Raw genomic sequence first — 19,928 nt, 5'->3', positions numbered from 1 at the left:
TTGGTTTATTTTTATTTATGAATTCTTTCGAGATATACCAGAATATAGTGAAAAACAGAACTCAGAATTCTCAAGAAAAAGTAGTAATACATAGCAAGTAACTGTCAGACTAAAAACAGCAAGAGATGCTATTCAAGAAAGCAAGATGATGTCACTACAATGCATTTGAAATTTACTGTCCAAAATGAAAGGAGTGCAATAGTTCATCCCCACACAAACAAATAGGTTCCATAATACAGACAGCTGAATATAGGAAAAATTCAGCTCAGGTTTTCCACTGTTGTCTATTTATCAAATTTCTACTTCTGTATGCAGAGAAGAGTTTGAGACTACGACCAGTATGTACTCTATCCTCAGAAATAAAAAAAAAGAAATCAAATAACTGTCCTAGTTAGGACAGCTGAGATCAGTTCATCATGGTATGGGTATAACCCAAAACTGTGTATTCTATAGCCTTCCAGGGGCCTCTGGTGGTCTAGTGGTTAGGGTGCAGGACTCTCACCGCTGCGACCCAGGTTCGATTCCCAGCCCCCCGGGCAGATGGAGCTCGTCAGCCCTGTAAGGCAATCCATCTAAGAGAAGGTCACTCTAAACAAACCTATGTTCTGGGGCCCTCACTGCCACTGTCCAAGTTTGCTTGGCCCCGGCAGATGAACCTCAGGATTAAAGGGTGGGCTCAGTTCAGTGCACGCTGTGTCTCACCTAAAAAATCCACTGCGCAGGTCGAAGGGTTAATGACCCTTCCCAAATCTTCGCTTGCGAAGACTGGCCATTATAGCCTTCCATACCATTACCCAGAAACTGTTGTCAATAGACTATTCACACCCTCCGCCCATAGAGCCTGACTCCTCAGGCTATAAACTAGGTGTTAAGAAGCCTGTGAGATAAGAGGATGCTCTTGTCCTCACACCCTTTATGGAAGTCCCTGCTGGAACTCCCCGCTCTGAGGGAAAGATTGACCATCTCTGCCTGAACTGGAGAATATATAAACCTAGAGTTTCAGAACTTTTACAACCACTCGTGGGATCCAGAGGAAGACTGCAGTTCATCGCTCTCAACCTCAGCTGGACTGCAATCACCACTTTTGACCAGACTGCAACAGCTCTCCCACCAGCAGGTTTTTCCCTTCTCCCTTTACTTTGGACTCAAGCGGGGCCCAGGGAACACCACTTTGTTCATGCCCCAGGGTACCAGGTTGTACATGTGGATTTTGTGGGTTAGGACCAATTGTTTATTTGTGTGATTGTGCTTGCTGTGTTGTTTTAATAAATTGTTATTCTGACTTGTGGTCTCTCCTTTGAGTTGAGTTCATTTCCCCTGCTGGTTGACTCTTAAACCAGCACAATAACATACAAGGTTTCCCAAGTGTTAGTGCTTTGCTTTACAGGAAGCAGGATGAGGGAGTGGGCAGGGGAAAAACAAGAATTGCAAGTCTTGTTTCTCTTCTCTCAGATTCTAAATGTCTTGACTATGCAACATTTGCTTAAAAACCCAGTGATGGAGATGGCTAAGCACTTAGAAAAATTAAGCTAGTACTTCTGGACCTGCGCCGGGTGCTGCTGGTTTGAAAGGCAGCAAAACAGATACAGTGTAAACACTTTTGTGATGTATCACTAAATTATACCATACTTAACCTCTGACAATCACTCTCTGTGAGGGGAGGGACACCTGCTGTAAGGTCCTGGATGTGCACATGTTCAATGGGCAATACAATCGCAGATAGTGTCCCTCCAATGCTCATTAATAAAGAGATAACATGATCACCCTTAAAAAGAAAACTATTTCCATTTAAACAGTGCCTCACATACGTCACTATTGACTGTACTGGGATTATTTGCTCCAGTAAAGCTTTACATAACCCTAAAAGATCAGGTTCAACACCTGTTCAAGATTACTTTAATTTACACTGTCAACTACCTGTTTAGTTCTGATTTGACAAAAACTAGTTTAAATCTACACAAAATGAGATCCTATTTTGCTACTGTAAACTTATAAACAATTAACAGTTAGAAAACAGTATACATCATCTTCATTAGTCTACACAAAACATCGGAGATACCGAAAGGCTCTTTCTTAAAACAGTAACAAATCAGCACCTATTCACTGAAAATCATTTAGAATGTTAAAAACTAAAAAGGTCACGAATTGTAATCAGCAAAATACAAATACTAGGAGAACAGGTATTAGGATCAACCTTCCTTCTATGTTACAGATGTTTACCTTTGCAACTCCAGCCCTATGAGCACCCTGTGATTCCATGTAAGCTAAGTATTTGTTGAATTCCCTGAATTCATCCATTGAAGGCCTAAAAGTCATGATTTTGCAGCTTGGGTTCGGAGGACTATCTGAGATGACAGCAGCCATTCTGATTCACTTTCAATCCAGCTTTAAACAAAGAAAAAAAAAGAAAAAAATTACATACACTGTAGAGTATAATCTGTAAAACAAATTCTGAGATTCAACATACTTGGTTTCAGACATGAAAAAAAGTTTCTAAAATCATCTGCCCAAGCTAGTATAAAAGGCACAAAACAAATGTTTACTTTTTCACTTTACTCTTTTAAGAATACTCAGATTTTACCCAGCACAAACTCTGTTGTAAGTGATATGTACACAGTTCAGTCCATACCTCTATTTATACAGCATGTTTTCTCAAGTTAATCTGGTATCTTCTGTGTAGATCCATCTGGATGCTCCCTATCTAGAGAGTTACATTACACAGGCACAATCTAGAGTAACAAAACCACATCTTTGATAAAATATTACTATTATCATTTAGTAAATGGTAAACAGCAACTATGCACTTTCCCACTAACACTGCAAATACAGAGAAAAACCAATTTATTTCCTAGGTCTCACATTAGCACTTTAACAACAAGACTATATAGTACTCCTCATTCTCTGAAAGCTCTGCAGCAGAAAACAGTCTGTAAGTGATACACATAAAATCAGCATTTCCTCTTGTTTCCATTTCTACACTGAGGATGACTAAAAAAAGTCATATTTCTATTTCATACCAAGATATAGTACTCGTGAAAGGACTGATCTTTAGGCAACTGAGAGATATACATTATCTTCAGAAGGTGTTGCAATTTCCAGGTATATATCACCATGTGTGATCTATTGTTCACCAAATTCTTCATTAATCTTACAAAAAAGCTCATCCCAGAATACAAATAACTCAGCTGTGACTAGCTTTTTACTGATTTTGCTTTTGTGAGTACATAATTCATTACCTCATTTTCTACATCTGCAAAATGCATGCAACCATCTTTTTTTATGCCACACACTGTAACCATACACTTTGCTTGTACGTCAGTGTATTAGTCGCTGATTTCATTAGCTTCATGTCTCTTCTAGCTTTGTATGAATCACTGCACAAGAAAGCTGCATGTGCAAGATAAGATGCCTTTACGTCTTTCCACGCTTCATGGTCCTATGAGTATTTCAAAATTTAGTCTGCTTTTTGTATCTTTATTTTTCCTCTCATTTTGCGTCCCAAATTCACCCTGCATATCACTTTCCATTCTTAGCAATTAATTGCATTTCTTTACCGGCATTCCCATCTTCAGCAACATCCTATTCCCCTCCCTACACTATATTCCATCCCTGTTTGAATTTAAATTAACTAGACTGCTGCAACAGTGTGTCCAGCTTTTGGTTGAGATAGAGTTAATCTTCTTTCTGACAGCTGGCATAGTGCTATGGTTTTGCATTCAGTATGAGAATAGAGTTGATAACATGATGTTTCGGTTGTTGCTAAGCACTGCTTACTCTGAATCAAGGCTTCCCATGCCATGAGAGTGAGCAGGTACAGAAGACACAGGGAAGGAGCATGGTTGGGACACTACATTCCAACTGGGTTACTCCATGCCATAGAACACCATGCCCAGTATATAAACTAGGTATTTGGCCATGACGGGCCAAGAGCTGCCTGGGAATGGGCTGGGCATCACTCAGAGGATGGTGGGCAACTGTGAGCATCGCTTGTCCCTCTCTCTCTCCTTTTCATTGTAATTTATAGGAGTATATTTTGTTTTGTTTCAATTATTAAACTGTTCTTATCTCAATCCACAAGTTTTACTTTGTTTTTCCAATTCTCCCCACTGGAGGTGGGGTGGGAAGTGACTCCTTTGCAATCTGGGGTTAAATCATGACACTTTCCCATTCCAAAAATCAGTACCACTTTAATTTGAGGGTACTTTTGCATTTAAATTACCAAGTCCATATAGACAAATATACCTTGACATGTGTGAGATAACTTCCCTCAGTAGTAGACAGCTGGCTTGTATACAATACATCCTTTATTTATTCCCATCTATTGAAGTTCCACATATAATCTTTCTGATATGACCAGTCCCAGGAAAATGAAACTTGGATTTATGACCAAAGGTGAAGCTATATTTTCCTTCGCTGCAAAGTGCAATAGAGAGTGTTTACTATTTGTAATGGTTCACTCACAGTAAAGTGACACTGGAAATGTAATCAAACAGGATATGTGCCTCCCCTTTACAAAATCACCTTTTAGGTTTTCACCTTAAATATATTAAATAAGTATATACATCACTGAAATACACATACACACACCTCCCTCTAACAACCAAACCCTTTGGTATTTCTTCACTGCGAAAAAAATTAGCAGTCCTCCGTTATTCACCATTTTACATCTTTCAATCCATTCCACTGACTGTAAACAAGACAGCCAGCACTCAGTAGTTATTTCATAATTGCACATAGGAAAAATCCTTCCTTTAATTCTTTCTGTATTCTGCAATAGTGTCAGTGAGGTTCTGGGGCACTTTGCAGGGGAAGAGGAGGGAGAAGGGGAAATGAAGGAGAGGGGAGGAGGGGGGCATAGAAGAGTTATTCTATTGTTGCTTGGTTTGGTTTTTCTTATAAAGCAAATTACTTGAGCATCCGCTTATGAATTTGTCTTCTACGTCACTAATATTCTTTGCTTTAATGAACAGAAAGGACTTACCTGCCTAGTACCAAATCTAGCATTCCCAAACCAAGCCAAGGATTCTAAATGCACTAACTTTAATGGTGAGAGGGAGTATGCTGCAAACAATAACAGCTGGAATTATTTTCAGTTAACCAATAACTGAATTGTTGTCTCACCACACTCACAACTCTCTCAGACATGTCTAAGCCTTATCAGAGCAACTATTTCTGCTTAATTCAATGTGGTACTTGTAAACAATACTACACTAGAAGATTGGCTGATAGGCCAGTGGGTCATGCTGCCATCCAGAGGGACCCTGACAGGCTGGAGAAAATGGGCTGGCAGGAACCTTGTGAAGCTCAACAAGGGGAAGTGCAGTCCCGCACTTGAAGAGGAACAACCCCAGGCATATGGGGTACATGATGGGGGCTGAAGGCTGGAAAGCAGCTTTGCTGAAAAGGCCTTTGGGAGTTTTGGACACCAAATCAAACACAAGCCAGCAACATTCCCATGAAGCAGATGTGGTTAACTGTCTCCTGGGTTGCACCGGGAGGGAGGTTGATAGCAGATAAATTAAGGTGATCCTTCCCTTTTATTCAGCACTGGTGAGGGCATGCCCAGAGTGTTGTGCCTAGTTTTGGGTTTCCCAATACAAGCACGATATGGAGCTAGCAAGCCTGCAACAAAAAGCACCATGACTATGACAAACGGACTGGAGCATCTCCCTCATGAAGGCAGGCTCAGAGAGCTAGGATGATTCAGCCTAGAGAAGAGAAGGCTCTTATCTATGTGTATAAACACCTAATCAGACCACAGAATCACAGAACCATAGAATGTCCTGGGTTGGAAGGAACCTTAAAGGTCATTTAGTTTTAACCTCCCTCCCAGGGGCAAGGATGCCACCCACTAGATCAAGTTGCTCAGAGCCCTATCCAACTTGGCCTTGGAAATTTAAAGGGATGGGGAGTCCACAACCTCTCTAGACACCCTGTTCCAGTGCCTCACCACCCTCAGTAGATAAGTTTCTTCCTAATATCCAACCTAAAGTTACATCCTTTCAGTTGTTCCGTCTTTTCCTATCACTACACGCCCTTGTAGAAAGTCTCTCTCCAGCTTTCCTGTAGCCCCTTCCAGGTACTGAAGGGCCACAAAAAGGTCATCACAGAGCCTTTTCTTCTCTAGGCTGAACAATCCCAATTCTTCTAGTCTTTCCTAACAGGAGAGGAGTTCCATCCCTCTAATCATCTTCATGGTCCTCCTCTGGACTTGCTCCAATGGGTCAATGTCCTCCCTGTGCTGAGGACTGCAGATGTGGATGGAGCACTCCAGAGGTGGTCTCACCAGTAGATAACTACAAAAGAGGGAAGCAGGTTTTCTTCAGTGGTGCCGAGTGACAAGATGTTACATTTTAACCCACTGGAAACTAAATTAACTGTGGATCAGAAGACAACAGGCTTCCCAGCTGCTTGGTTTTCTTACCTTTTAATTCCAAACTGCTAGCCCCATTTTTCCAGCATTGGAGCAGCCAGGTGGCAATACGTGCACTGACACAATAGCTGAAATCGGTTCATATCTCCTGCAGCTCTCTGAAGGATAGGACAGTTACCTCTTTTGTCTCTTCCTCCAGTTCCTGTGATAGCCCTGGTAATGGCTGCCACAATGTTCCTGGTGCTTCACCCTCTTCGCACACCTTGTCCTCCTTTACTAAAGCTGTTTTACAAGGTGACTTTCACACGCATTTATTTTTCTGTACATGGGCAACTGACACCAGCACATGTTGGCCTATCACCAGGGCTGGAGCATCTGCGAGGTTGTTGCTCTGTTGTCAGGCCTGGAGACCTTCCCCCTCCCTACCACCAGAACTGAGCACTGGTGAACAGGGCTCGGTCAGCCTGGGCCGGGCCCCAGCACATCTGGGTCTCTCTGAAACTTCTAGGGTGATAGCTCATCTCTTCCAAATATTTTACTTTTTTTTTTCTGGATTTTGCACTTATTCAGAGGCGAAGCTCCTAAACACTGGAGGTGCCCCACTGTCCTAAGCACTTGCCCACACCATCCCACCCTGTCACTCATAACCATCCAGCCTTGGGGCAGATTACTGGCTGATATTCTTAAACATGTGTAACCTTAAACAAGACCTGAACCATATGCAGTAACATGCTGGCTCCTAGCAAAAGGACCAGGTTGGTTTCAAGGGTATTCAAAAGATATTCCAAAATCTTTAAAATTCTTAAATGCTACTGTAAGAAGCCTTTACGAGAAGGAAGGAAAGAAGGAGAAAAAAATGTAGGAAGATATCTCCCCCCTAAATTGGAGAAAAGGCCAAAGGCATGATTATTCATCATGCCCAGTAGATGACTCCCAAAGTACAGAGGTGACTGCAATACTGAATACAAATACCAGATTAGTTTCCCAACCCACAACATTCACATCATAAGCCAATACTACAGAGTACACCCAAATTATAATCTTAGCTAAAGCCCCTGCAGGACAAACAGCACCACAGGGAACACATACTGCAAGTAATTACACAACACACCTCTGAGAACAAGCACAACAGCTCTCATAGTAAATAAATCAACATTGTAACCAGAAACTATTAAACCAATACAATTAATTGCTTATAACACCTTTGTTTCAACATGCTCTGGTCAGATCTCTGGTTATCTCAATCCTTCCTGCCCAACAATGGATGTCATGGTTTAACCCCAATCTGCAACTAAGTACCATCATTCACTTACCCAGGAGGAGAATCAGGGAACAAAGTAAAACTCATGGGTTGAGATCAGAACAGCTTAATTGAAACAAAGCAAAATTTACTTTTATTATCACAGAAAGACATAGAGAAAGCTCAAGAAAAACAAGTGATGCACAATACAGTTGCTCACCATCTGCTGATTGATGCCAAACCCATGCCCAAACCACGGGTTACTGAGTTACTCTTCAGAGTAACTCTCCCAGTTTATATACTGGCATGATATTTCATGCTATGGAATACTCCTTTGGCAGTTCAGATCAGCTGTCCTGGTAAGCTCCCTCCCAGGTTTTCATTCAGCTACTCACTGGAAAAGCATGAGACACTGAAAAATCCTTGACTTAGGGTAAGCACTGCTTGGCAACAACCAAAACATCAGTGTGTTTATCAGCATTATTTTCACACTGAACCCAAAACACAGCACTGTACCAGCTAAGAAAAAATTAACTCTATCCCAGACAAAATCAGGACACAAGACAAATAGCAAGTGGCACAAACTGAAACAGAGGAAATTTCATCTGAATATGAGAAAACAGTTTCTCACTGTGAGGGTGGTCATACACTGGATGAGGTCGCCCAGAGAGGCTGTGGAGTGTCCCTCCTTGGAGATATTCAAAAGCCAGTTGTCCTGGTTCCGGCCAGGATGGGGTTAATTTTTTTGCAGTAGCTGGGAGGTGGCATGGCCAGGACCCAGATGGTATTCAATACCACTCAAGTCATTGCCAGGGGCAAATGGACTCTCTTCCAGGGAGAAGGGGTTCCCTCCGGTGAGAAAACCAGTGGTGGAGGAAGCCCATCGGTATTTGTTTATTGTGAGCATTACAGTGAGCATTTTTTGCATGTGAATAATTTTCTCTTTCTGTACACTTTTGTTAGTAATATTGTTGCCTTACTGTTTGGTTTCTTATCTCGTTTCCGTTTCCAATAAATTATTCTTATCTCAACCCGTGATCTCCACTTTTATGCCTCCAATTCTCAACTCCTTCCCGCAGCAGTGGGAAGGGGGAGGGGAAAAGGGAGAGAGAGGCATGTGGTTCGGAGAGTCTCCGTGGGAACACTGAATTGGGAGCACCATTCCTAAAACAGAACGCCAGTTCAACACTTTCTGAACAATCCATTGCAGCTGAGCCTGCTTTGTGCAGGGAGATTGGACAGGATGATCTTCAGACATCCCTTCCAATCTCCACAGTTCTCTGATTCTAAACTATTCCCGCCTCCTGCTGTAAGTTAAACACTGCAGCTGCACAGCTAAACACAAAAAGTTAGTCACAAATTAATATTAATTCTGCCAACTCATACAAGTACACAGTGACAGATACGACCTATATCACCTTCCACTACATCACAGATGATGCCCATTTCCAAAAGCATTTCCATATATTGATTTACCAATTAAGTTAATCAGTTGCTATGTAAACTTATTAAATTAAATCATCTATATAGAAAGCCAGTGTCAAAAGGAAACCTAATATCAACCTTGCTGTCCTAGTTTTGCCTATAGGTGCAGAACGTAAGAAACAATAGTGCCTGGATGTGTTCCAACAAACCTGATGCTCTATCTCCTTTGGAATTAAATTTGTCTAAGTTGAAGCAGTGTAAGTCTGAAATACATCTGACTTCCTACGTTCCTTCTGCAAGGCAGTAAGACAAGAAAAAGACATATCCAAGTAGTTCAGCTACAAGAAAAGCTGTAAGATGATTTTGACCAGTGTCTGATTTCAAGCACCAGCCACAACAAGCTTATTATGACATGAATTGGTATGATAAACATTCCTCTTAACTAAAACATCTCACCTTTAAAAACAGGAAGGTACCAAACAAACTGAATATATTCTAGCACCTAGCCACAATGAAGAAATTAAGTTAAAGACTGTTAATCAAATTAATAACCAGTGATTTACTCATTTACTTCCACAATCACACATCAGCATTCTTCTCTGGCCACTAGATTCCTAAAATCCTGTTTGCAAATATACTAACAAAATTATTCTTCTGCTTCTTTGGAATTAAGGCAAGACGCAAGCATATAACTGAATAGTATGGTGATGAAGTTCAATCTATCACAAGCAGAATAACTTTCAACTCATCATGAACACAGGTACAGCATTGGAAAGGCAGAATTTTTGCCCAGCTTCACTGCAGTATGAAAAATACAAATCCTGTATTTCACAGGATCTTTTATCTACCTGCTTCCATGCATCTTAGGCCCCTAAGCAATGACCACACAGACCAGTCAGCTTCTTTTGGTGCAAATAAACTGTCCAGTCCGTGCTCCTCTATTACTCTTCTTCCACAGTAAAAAGTGCCATTTCATTAACTTACTGCGTAAAATTGCTCTTTGATAAGCACAGTCTTTGTACGAACATGCCTTGAACAGTTTCTACTATATAGCATCCTTAGTGTAAGAGGCAGAAAGACCATAAAGGCTATGCAGTAATTGTTATGCTAGAAGTCCATTTATTAGATGCTGCTACTCATTTTAAGATTTCTTAGTAATTTAACCTATCAGTGGGAACTTCTTAAATTCATTTCACATTCAATTATTGCATTTGTTCATTACAAATGCCAATCTGAAACAGAAAGCATCAGTACTGAGTTACAGGTTTTAAATTTACCACAAAAAACAAACCATCCAGAAAATGTTGGCCTTACAATTAAATTCTCTTAACTTCTAATACAATAGTAATTCTCTCAAGGACTTTTTGGAATTCAAGAATCCTATATACTTTCTCCAAACAATGCCTACTTTTGTTCTTTTTCTCACATGCAAAAATTCAGTTATACCCTAGTCAAATCATTAAGACAAGAGAGCATAATGTACAGTTGAGTTTAAGAGTTAAGAGGCTTTCAGAGGTCCTTTTGCAGACAAGAGCATAACTGCTAAGAGGCCATTCTAATGTAAAATCCACACTGCAATCACACTATCACTGACTCAACTGTTACACTGAGGTGTATGCATAACTACTTATTTTCTCATATTACAAAGCTGTACAACCTGAGAAATAAAACTTTCAGAGTTTTTGTTTACTACTACACAATGAAAATGTGTAAGACATTAGTAAATACCTAGTTTTAAAAATAAATGGGCAATATGCCCATTTAGGCTGCACATTATGAAATAGAAAGACAAGTAATACATACACAGGGAAATTTTACAGTTATTTTAAATCCCTAATACCAGCATTGTAATCAGCCATTTTCTATCCCCTTGCAAGACAGTACTGCACTTGAAAAAAATGCCCATTACTATCTAGAAAAGCAGAGGACAATGTAAATAAATTATATACTCCACTCAAATTAGCATGCATTAGTACTTTGCTAACACTGGAAGAAACTTCTTTAGCTAATCATGGGAAAGCTCTAGCCAAACAAGCCCAAGCTATGAACCTGATCCAATAAACTGCAAAACCTGTCCATAAAGCTTCAATTTCTTGGTGACCAAGTAGTTTGCCTATGTCTTGAAAGATATCTGATTAAAGAACTCAAAATTTAGATAAAATACAAGCATGTAGTTTGTCAAAGATGCCAGCTAAAAAGCCAGTAGCTCAGTTAAAGAACCTGATCCTCCTTTTAAAGAGTTTATAGCCTTTGTAAGGCCTTGTTCAAACTCTCAAATCATCAGCCAGGAGTATAATAATGCTATATTTGTCTTAATACTACAGCAGTGAAAACGTGAGGTCAGCAAAGTTCAGCCATCCACATCTATCCCAGTAAATGGCCCAAGAAACCTACTGAATGTAAGCCAAAACACCAGAGTTCAACACTAGAAAAGCTCACATACATCAAGACGAAATCTAATTAATGCTACAATTCTTTACATAATCCAAGATGCAAACACATTTCACCACTTACGATGACAGGGAAAAGTGCTTTTTAAATAACTCCTGTAATATTTGAACAGCATAGCCTGTATAAACATAACAGATCTGATACTGAAGAACAGAAGTGTACCATATTCCATGCTTGATCACACATTGTATTCTGCATGATTGTTTGCTAAGTGCAGAATCTACAGAACTGTTTCTTCTGTATCCCAAGAGAAGAACTTCTATACCATACCACAGTCAACTGAAGCTTAACTATCCAAATTAGTACCAGGCAGCTACAATTTCAAGCCTCCCCTGCCAAAACATTGTAATCCCTACAACTTGCCATACTGTTAAAGGTGTCAAAATACTAAATAAAATGTATTGGTGGAAGAGTTATCTGTTAAACACTGTTCTTTGATGCAGAATTCTCCACACCCTCGGAAGAACACAGAATACATTATTCCCAGAATTGGAAAACATCTTCCAAGTTCCATTTATTTGATACCTATCACAGAAATCCAAACTAGCAATTGTGTTTAATCAAATTACAAGCATAATGCCAATTCACAAAACTAGAAAATACTAAACCAGAATGAAACACACTAGAAAAACAGCATGTGTTAATTTGCAGTTGGTTAAAATGTGCAAAAACCTGCAGCCTTCACTACATGAAACCAACTTTCATTATTACAGTATTGTTTCTCTTTTTCCTTCTAGTGTAAGATGAACAATCCAGTACTTTGAGATCCACTCATCAGCAGCAGGTAACCAAAACTTTTTGACTTTAAGACACAAGACAAAATATTGACAAATTATTTCTTCCAAAGATGCTTTGTGGGAGGCATCTCTTGACTGCCCACTTTGGCCCCTCTACTGAAAGTATTGCTGAACAAGAAAGGCAGAAAAGCACAGCCACCTCTGTCTACTGCACTATACACAAAATTAATAGCTAACATGGCAAAGTGCTAAGTAACTATAGACCACTCGTGTCATACCTGCGTCATGTGCTCATATTTTGAAAGATAAGATTATTTATTATTTCAGTGTGTTCTAATACATAAAATATCAACATCCACAACCTTTACTCAGCAATCCAAATTAAACAAATCACACAAAGCAAGCTCCAGTAAAAGAGAAAAAGAAGGAAGAGATCAAATCTCTGAAGGTCATCGCTTCCCACAGATAAATTAGCTAAAACATACATTCTTCCCTTTTTCTTTTGTTGCAAATTTTCAACCACGCTAACTATGGAACAACAAGCATTTGAGGAAGAATTAACTCTGAGAATTTTTTTTAAACAGCTAATAACAAGAAAATAATTTTGTCCACAGAAAGGCATGCACAAAAAGCCACAACATTTTTCTTGAAGCTGATCTGAAAAACACGAAGTAATATATCTGAAAGCAGTTGTCAGATACAAAAGTTTTCAAACTAAAAAAATACAAGATAAGCATTCACATTATGAAATACTAGCTGCCATTTTTTAGGAATCATTCAATAAAAACACTTTATTGACAAAATCTGAAGAAAATTATGATTAGCTCCTGTAACCTCCTGTTTGCATACCCTGTTTTGCAAAATAAAGACGTTTGTACTACCATCTCTGCAAGAGCTGGAAAGGAAACTAGTAGGAAACCATGTCTTAATCTACAATAGTCTAAGCAGCAATTTTATCTACAACACAGGTAAACACGCCAGGGTAGATTCACTTCTGCATTTTCTATATCATTTTTAAAGCTTTTAGCATAACCTCTAAGTAGGTACCACGCAACTCCCCATATTGTTTGACAAAGTTAATTCAAAGATGCAAGATACTACATGAATGCACGGCCCATGATTAGCTATAGGAATTACTTTTAGGTAATTGAAAACATAAAAGCACAGTCTGCATGTTCAACTATTACCAAGCATGCAAACAGTTAATTCTCAATGTAATTTGGTTTTGCGCAGTTATGTTTGAATTATTCCTTTAATCACAGTAAATGTGCAGGCAAATTATATCTGCCTATTTTATGTACCTGGCTTTGAAAGAGATCCTATCTACCAGAAATTCCAAATCTGTCAATTAGATTATTTGGTTGTATTAACTCATAAAAGAAATACATGGGACACAGAGTTTTGTATCTGTGAGATGAGGTCAACTCTCATAATTAGGTATGCATTCCTCAGACATCCACCATTATAAGGAAGAATCAATTAAATTTAATATGTTAGGAGTATTGATGATGTTAATAGACTATAAAAACTTAAGAAACCAGGAATCCGGGTAGGTAACCATATTCCGAAGCTCCTGAAACCATCTCAACTTTACTATAAAGCTCTGAGTAGTTTGCAAACTTCATTTCTAGTTTGCATTTTTGTGTTTGGTACTAGACTTACAGAAAAAATATTGCAAAAATATAAAAATGGCCTAATTCAAACCCATAAATATTGAACTGAAATATTACCTGAATTCATTCCATAGATATTCTTCTCCCACACCAAGCTCACAGCATGAAAAACATCTTGAAATAACTGATCTAGGACAAAGGACAAGAAGAAAAAAACAGACAGAAAAAGTAATTTTCTTATTTTTATTTGCAACCCATTGTCACAGGAGAGAGTGGAAGGCTTAGACAAGTTATTTAAAAAGCCCTGTCGTACAGTCAGGAGGTACAGAAAGGACTCCCTTGCTTTCTAAACTTCTCAGAGAAGGGTTTAGATGCAGATTAATCAATCCTATCTTAGCCTCAGGCTGTGTCAACGGTTTCAATTTAAAGAATTACAGAGGTCTGATTAAATCATTTTGTCCTATAGGTTTTTAATAATGGCAAAACGGATATATTTATATAAAATGAATTATTTACTATGACAACTGAACAGACAAAAGATCTTAATCAAAATTATGTATTACACAGTGTAAAGCTAAAAACCTTCTAGAAGGGCATTATATAACATAAAGGGGTATAGGGCACTGTAACAAGGCAATTATATTAAAGCAACTGTATCAAAGCTAGCAAAAGAAACAACCATTAAGTAGAGATTGATATAATTCACAATACAAGATAGCTGGCAGATCTCTCTTAATCCCTGGGGAGTAACCATGAAGACGGGTCCCTGCTTCACGGGAAAAGCTCCACACTTCAAGAAAGTATGTGGAAGAGTCTGCCATGTGAAAGTTGGACTGGGCTTTTATAAAGTGATGGACTGGTAGTCACAGATTTACAGGCCAGTGACCAGCTTATCTGCCAAATCCTGCTTCAAAAACCAGGATGTGTATCTGAAGCCCGGTGAACCTGGCTGGCTTTAGCATAATTCAACACCAAGACAGCACCCCGGCTCCAGCAGTACAACTTGCATGATGGCCTGCATAATGGCCTGCAGGATGGGTTGCATAATGCCTTGCATTGTACCCATTGTCTGATCGGATTCTAGGCCTTATCGGACAGGCCGCTCTGCCCCACCCATGTTTCTTTTTAATTCAATCGCACGTATGAAATCCACAGTCCTAGTCGGAAGGAGCCTGTCACAGGCTTCAGCAACAGCAAGTCAGATCTATCAAGTTTCCACAGCTGCTAACAGCAGACATCTAGTAAACAGTAAGTGTAGGAGTAGCTTATAATTTACTTTTCCAGAATACCATCTAATTCTTCAGCAACGTATATATCAAGAAGTCCTTAGGTGCAGCAGATATTACTCGCATTAGGTGGAGTTTGATGATTTTTTCCCCATAATTCTGAACCTTTGTAGGCCTTTAGTATCCAAAACATCTCATGACATAGCACTCTACAATCAACAATATGCTAGGTGATGTATCTTCCTCTGTATATTTTGAGTATTTCGCATTTTAGTTTTATCTGATACCTCATGTGCACACTGGGAACAGTTATCAAACTGCTTTCTGACTACACATGACTTACAGATCTCTACCATGGTCTCATGCAGTGAATCTCTTCCAAGCTGAAAACTTCTAGTCTCACCACAGAAAATCCATTCCACATTTCTGATCATCATTGTACCCTATTTCTGGATCTTTATCAGTTCCAGTAAACTATTTTTAGTCATGGGAAATGGATATTAAAGCTGCAAGCACTATTCAAGATGCAAGTAAACCATGAATTCACACAATGATGTAACAATATTATCAAATCTGGGTGCAGCCCTCACAGAGTCTGGACAGTGGTTTGGCCCAGCTCTCAGTTTTCGAAAGGCTAATTTACAAGTACCCAAAAGTTCAGAAAAATATTCATTGCTAATACAGTCTGTAATATTCATGGAGATATAAAATGCAGGTGGTGGATGTGAACTGCTTCCTGATTAAGCACTTTCAAACAGTTCTACTAGGTCTGTCATTTCTGCCAATATACATTTCTCAAAAAAAATCTCCGTAACTATATGGCATGTAATTAACTGCTTTTGCAGGTCTCCTACCAAAAGATACTGTTTTATCTTGGATTTCACAACTCCTTAACATCAGAATATATATATCCTTTTCAACCCAAGGTAATGCCATGAAGCTGCATCAGGGGAGGTGGCTGGGCACTGGAACAGGTTCCCCGGGGAATCGGCCACAGCACCAAGCCTTGCAGAGTTCAAGGAGCTTTTAGACAATGCTCTCAGGCACATGGTGTGATTCCGGGGGTGTCCTGTGCAGGGCCAGGAGTTGGACTCAATGATCCTTGTGGGTCCCCTCCAAATCAGGATATTCTATGATTCTACAATTCTGCAAAGATTTGTGTATCTCAGTAAATCCAAAGGAGATTTCCACAGGGACAACAAAAGAACATTGTGAGTTTAGAAGTTTCACCAACTCAAATATAAGCCATACCTACAGCCTTGAAGGTAACAAATCAGCTAAGAAAAAGCTTTTCTTTTATTATTAATTAATAATAACCCAAATTTTAGAGATTTTTACTGATGTCAGTTTTGAAATATTTATCATCACTGATTCAAATCAAATACTCCAAATACATCATTGAAACCAACCACACATGAAGAGTTTGATTCCTAAAACCTAGAGTTTCTTGCACTTCTTTATTTCTATGCCTTTATTAATAGTGCAGCTAGCAGACTTCTACACATTTCCCCTATTTTAATTTTAAATCAAAATTACTTTTTTTTTCAAAACAGTTTATGATTATAAACAATTTATCCACCTCCAAAGCCAAAGGTTCATTTACCATTTTAGCAACTTACACTTTGTTTTAATCAAAGAAATAAACTGTGAAAATTAAACAAAACCTGTCTCAGCACAGTAATTTGTGTCATACATCTACCATGAATAGAAGTACTTATCTAGGTCTTCTTAACAGACAAGCTACGGGCTAGTAACTGGCCTTTTAATTTTATCAGACAAAACCCAGCGGGAAATCACAGGTCTAATGAGCTAAATCCCAACAGCTCCCACTGAGTGACTCCACCTTTTACAGGCAGAAATGTCACAAAGGAACTGGAATGTATTTTGTTTATAAAATTTTCCCTTAATATCTGTATCTGAATTATCCTACCATGTCTGAAAATCAGAAAATGAAATTGATTAGACACTGAAATTTTTTCAATAATCAGTTTTCACAGAGATGTGTTTTGAACTTTAAATCTTTCAATTTTAACGTCTTAAATTTAGAATCTTGACAAGTTTTGAATCCTTTTTTATTCATATTGTCCTCAGTTTTCAGGGTATACTGTCCCACAAATGTTAGATGTAAACAGAATTAAGGATAAAAATGAGTATTTGCATAACTCAGCAATATGACAAAGCCAACAACTCAACCACTATGTGCCAATCCACATTTTGAACAGATTGGAGGAAAGTGCAAGCCTACAGAAGAATTTTTTATGACACACACTGGCATCCAAGAAACCTGAAGTAAATACTAAGTTTTCATAAATCAAAACTACAATAAGAGTTTATAACACATTCTGGACTTTGGATGAGCAAATTCTTATTGACACCTTCATTACATGATTTGATTACACAACAACTGCTATCCTGCAAGTAAAAAATACTGCGCATGTTCAAAATATCCTATGGGTCTGCCTGTGAACCTAAAAGAAAATCAAGAAAAGAACTCAACACATCGCTTGTTTATTTTGAGATATGAAATATCAAGCTATCAAATGACTATGGAGATTTTTTACTAGATAAGTACTAAAATCTTAACATTTCAGGACATCACTTTTTGAATGATTCCTGCAATCATTTAGGGAACTTGAAAATATCTTGTATTAACAGAATTATAGTAATACAGTTTCATGTGGACTAAAATTAAGTATTAGGGTGGGATTTTCTAATTTACACTAAGGATAGTAAGACAAAAATACGACCTTTATAAAACATATTTGACCAAAACTGACACCACCACAAATCCCATTCACGTTCTGTTCAGCATCATGCTGATGAAACGTTATCTTAGCAAAAGAAGCCTAAGAATAAAGTTAGTAAATAACTGAATTAACTGCAGAACTAAGAATGACACCAATCTAGAGCTGTTTAAAGTCAGAAAGGCTTACATCTACTGAATTCAGTATTTTTTAAAAGTTGCATATAAAATCATATTTTTTACTAAGTACTGTGTCTCCTACTAACACCTTAGGAATACTCTAATAATTAGAAGTTGACAACATAATTTTCTGTTTTAAATCACTGGTGACAGTGCACTCAGATTTTAGTGAAGAACTATTTAACTGATTTTTTAGAAATCAGGTCAAGAGATACAAAATCCTGCATGCAATACTCATCAATAATTAAGGACTTAAACTTACAGGATTTTAATTTTTTCCCATTTCATCATATTTATCATTCAAAAAAAAAAAAGGGACCAAAACAAATGACTTTTCAAAACCAATACTGACTAAAGATTTTTCCCTCATCTACATCCTAATCCAACAGCTCATGTCCACGTATTTGGATGATACCTATTGTTTCCTGGGTCAGTCCACGGAAAGGCAATTGCTTTATACACATCTGTATCTGCACTTAGTTAATAGAAAACCATCAGCTGCCAGCAATCAGTAGCACCAACACCACTCCAAACTGAAGCCGAGAGAAAGATAAGCATGAGGGGCAGTGGTTTAATTTACTATCATTTCAACTACTGAAAAGGAAATCATGCTTGTGTTTTCCATTTTCTTGTGTTTGGAAGGTACTCGTAGCAATGCAATCAGTTAGTTACCACAGTTCAAGGAAAAATAACGATAAAGCCCAAGACAAACGTTATACCACGGACACAAAAATAAACCCAATTGTAGAGTCACAAAAACAGCCTGTGTTACGCTGCTAGAAAGTTTCATTCTTGTGGAAAACGCTTCAGCTTAAAATGTGCTCGTTTAGTAGCCACCAGGTAACTTCCCTTGCTACAGCTGATAACTATAGTGCAGGAATCATAAATCTGCAAAAATGTAGTTTAAAACCGTAAAAAATAAATGCTGTTTACTCTCCGAGCTAGTATCATTTTTTAACAAACACGTGGACGTCCAGTATTTTTCCTAATACAGTTAAGCTATCAGGAATAATTTTTTGCATGCACTTCACATTTCAGATTGCCAGCTAAAATCCACTAAAGAAGAGAGAAAGCTCATTAAGAGAAGACTATTAAGGTGGCATAGAGCCCTGATCCCAAAACCAGCTGCGAAAGCGTGTAGCACTATAACCAGACACACACGTGGAACCGGCGCTTAACTGAGCGTTTTACTCAGCGCACAGCTTCAAAGTCCTAGCGACGTGCAGGAACGAACGAGCTGTACGAAAAAGAGACTGTAAGAAAAGTCCACAGTAATTTCAGCACAGCGCCAAAGGACACGGAGAGAAGTAACGCTGTGTTTCGCTCCGTCCACACACGTCCCACACGCGGGGAAGCCGCCCGATCCCCCGGGGCGGTCCCGCCGGCCGCGGACGGGAACGCGAGACCTGCCGATCCCACACCTGCGCTTTCGCTTCCCCCCCCCTCGGCCGCAGCCGCCACCCATCGCTGGGGGCCGGAGCCCCCGGCGGACTCTCCGTCCCGGCTGCGGGAGGTCCCGCGTTCCCCCGGGGAGCACCTGGGCCGCTCCGCCCGCGCCCCCGCCCCGGGCCCGGTCGGTGCTGCCCCGCCGAGGAACCCGCGCTCCGGCCCGGCCTCCGCAGCCCCGCAATGCTCCCGCACGCCCGGCCCGCACCTGTCCCGGAGAGGCTCCAGCGGGCAGCAGCCGCCGCAGGTCGGGCCGGTCGCGGCGCGCGCGGGTCCCCGCCCGGGCCGGCGCTGTCCCGGCCTCGCGATGACAGCTGCCGGAGCGCACGCACGCGCGCGCGCGGGCGGGGGACCCGCCACGTGACCCGCGCAGCGGCCCGCGTCACGTGCCGGGAGCACGCGGGCGGCGCCGCGGGTGCTTCCGGGCGGAACGGCGAGGAGGGGCGCGTGCCTTCCGCCCGCCCCGGCGCGGGCTGCGCCGGCACGGCCGAGCC

The 19,928-nt window shown here is 39.9% G+C and overlaps 1 protein-coding gene across 10 annotated transcripts in view; it reads right to left on the bottom strand.

Annotated features, from left to right (window-relative positions):
- Positions 1–19,728, bottom strand: part of KDM4C (lysine demethylase 4C) — a 265,110-nt gene extending 245,382 nt beyond the window's left edge. For 7 of the 10 annotated variants that reach the window (XR_001873728.1, XR_001873729.1, XR_001873730.1 and 4 more), the window contains exons 1-3: positions 19,643–19,723; positions 13,957–14,028; positions 2,221–2,385 (exon numbers count right to left, since the gene is read on the bottom strand). Coding sequence is in view for 7 of the 10 variants with exons in the window: in XM_017808180.1 (XP_017663669.1) it covers positions 2,221–2,364 (144 nt within the window). In the remaining 3 variants the exon portion in view is untranslated. Of the gene's footprint in view, positions 1–2,220; positions 2,386–2,629; positions 2,650–13,956; positions 14,029–19,642 lie in introns of those variants that run through there. The other 3 variants (XM_017808182.1, XM_017808184.1, XM_017808183.1) reach the window with 3 other exon arrangements.
- Between the last annotated feature and the right edge of the window lie 200 nt (positions 19,729–19,928).

Source organism: Lepidothrix coronata, unplaced genomic scaffold (genome assembly GCF_001604755.1).
Source record: "Lepidothrix coronata isolate B3197 unplaced genomic scaffold, Lepidothrix_coronata-1.0 Scaffold22, whole genome shotgun sequence".
Taxonomy (NCBI): Eukaryota; Metazoa; Chordata; class Aves; order Passeriformes; family Pipridae; genus Lepidothrix; species Lepidothrix coronata.
Note: the sequence above shows the minus strand (reverse complement) of the source record. Positions and strands in the feature narration are given on the sequence as shown.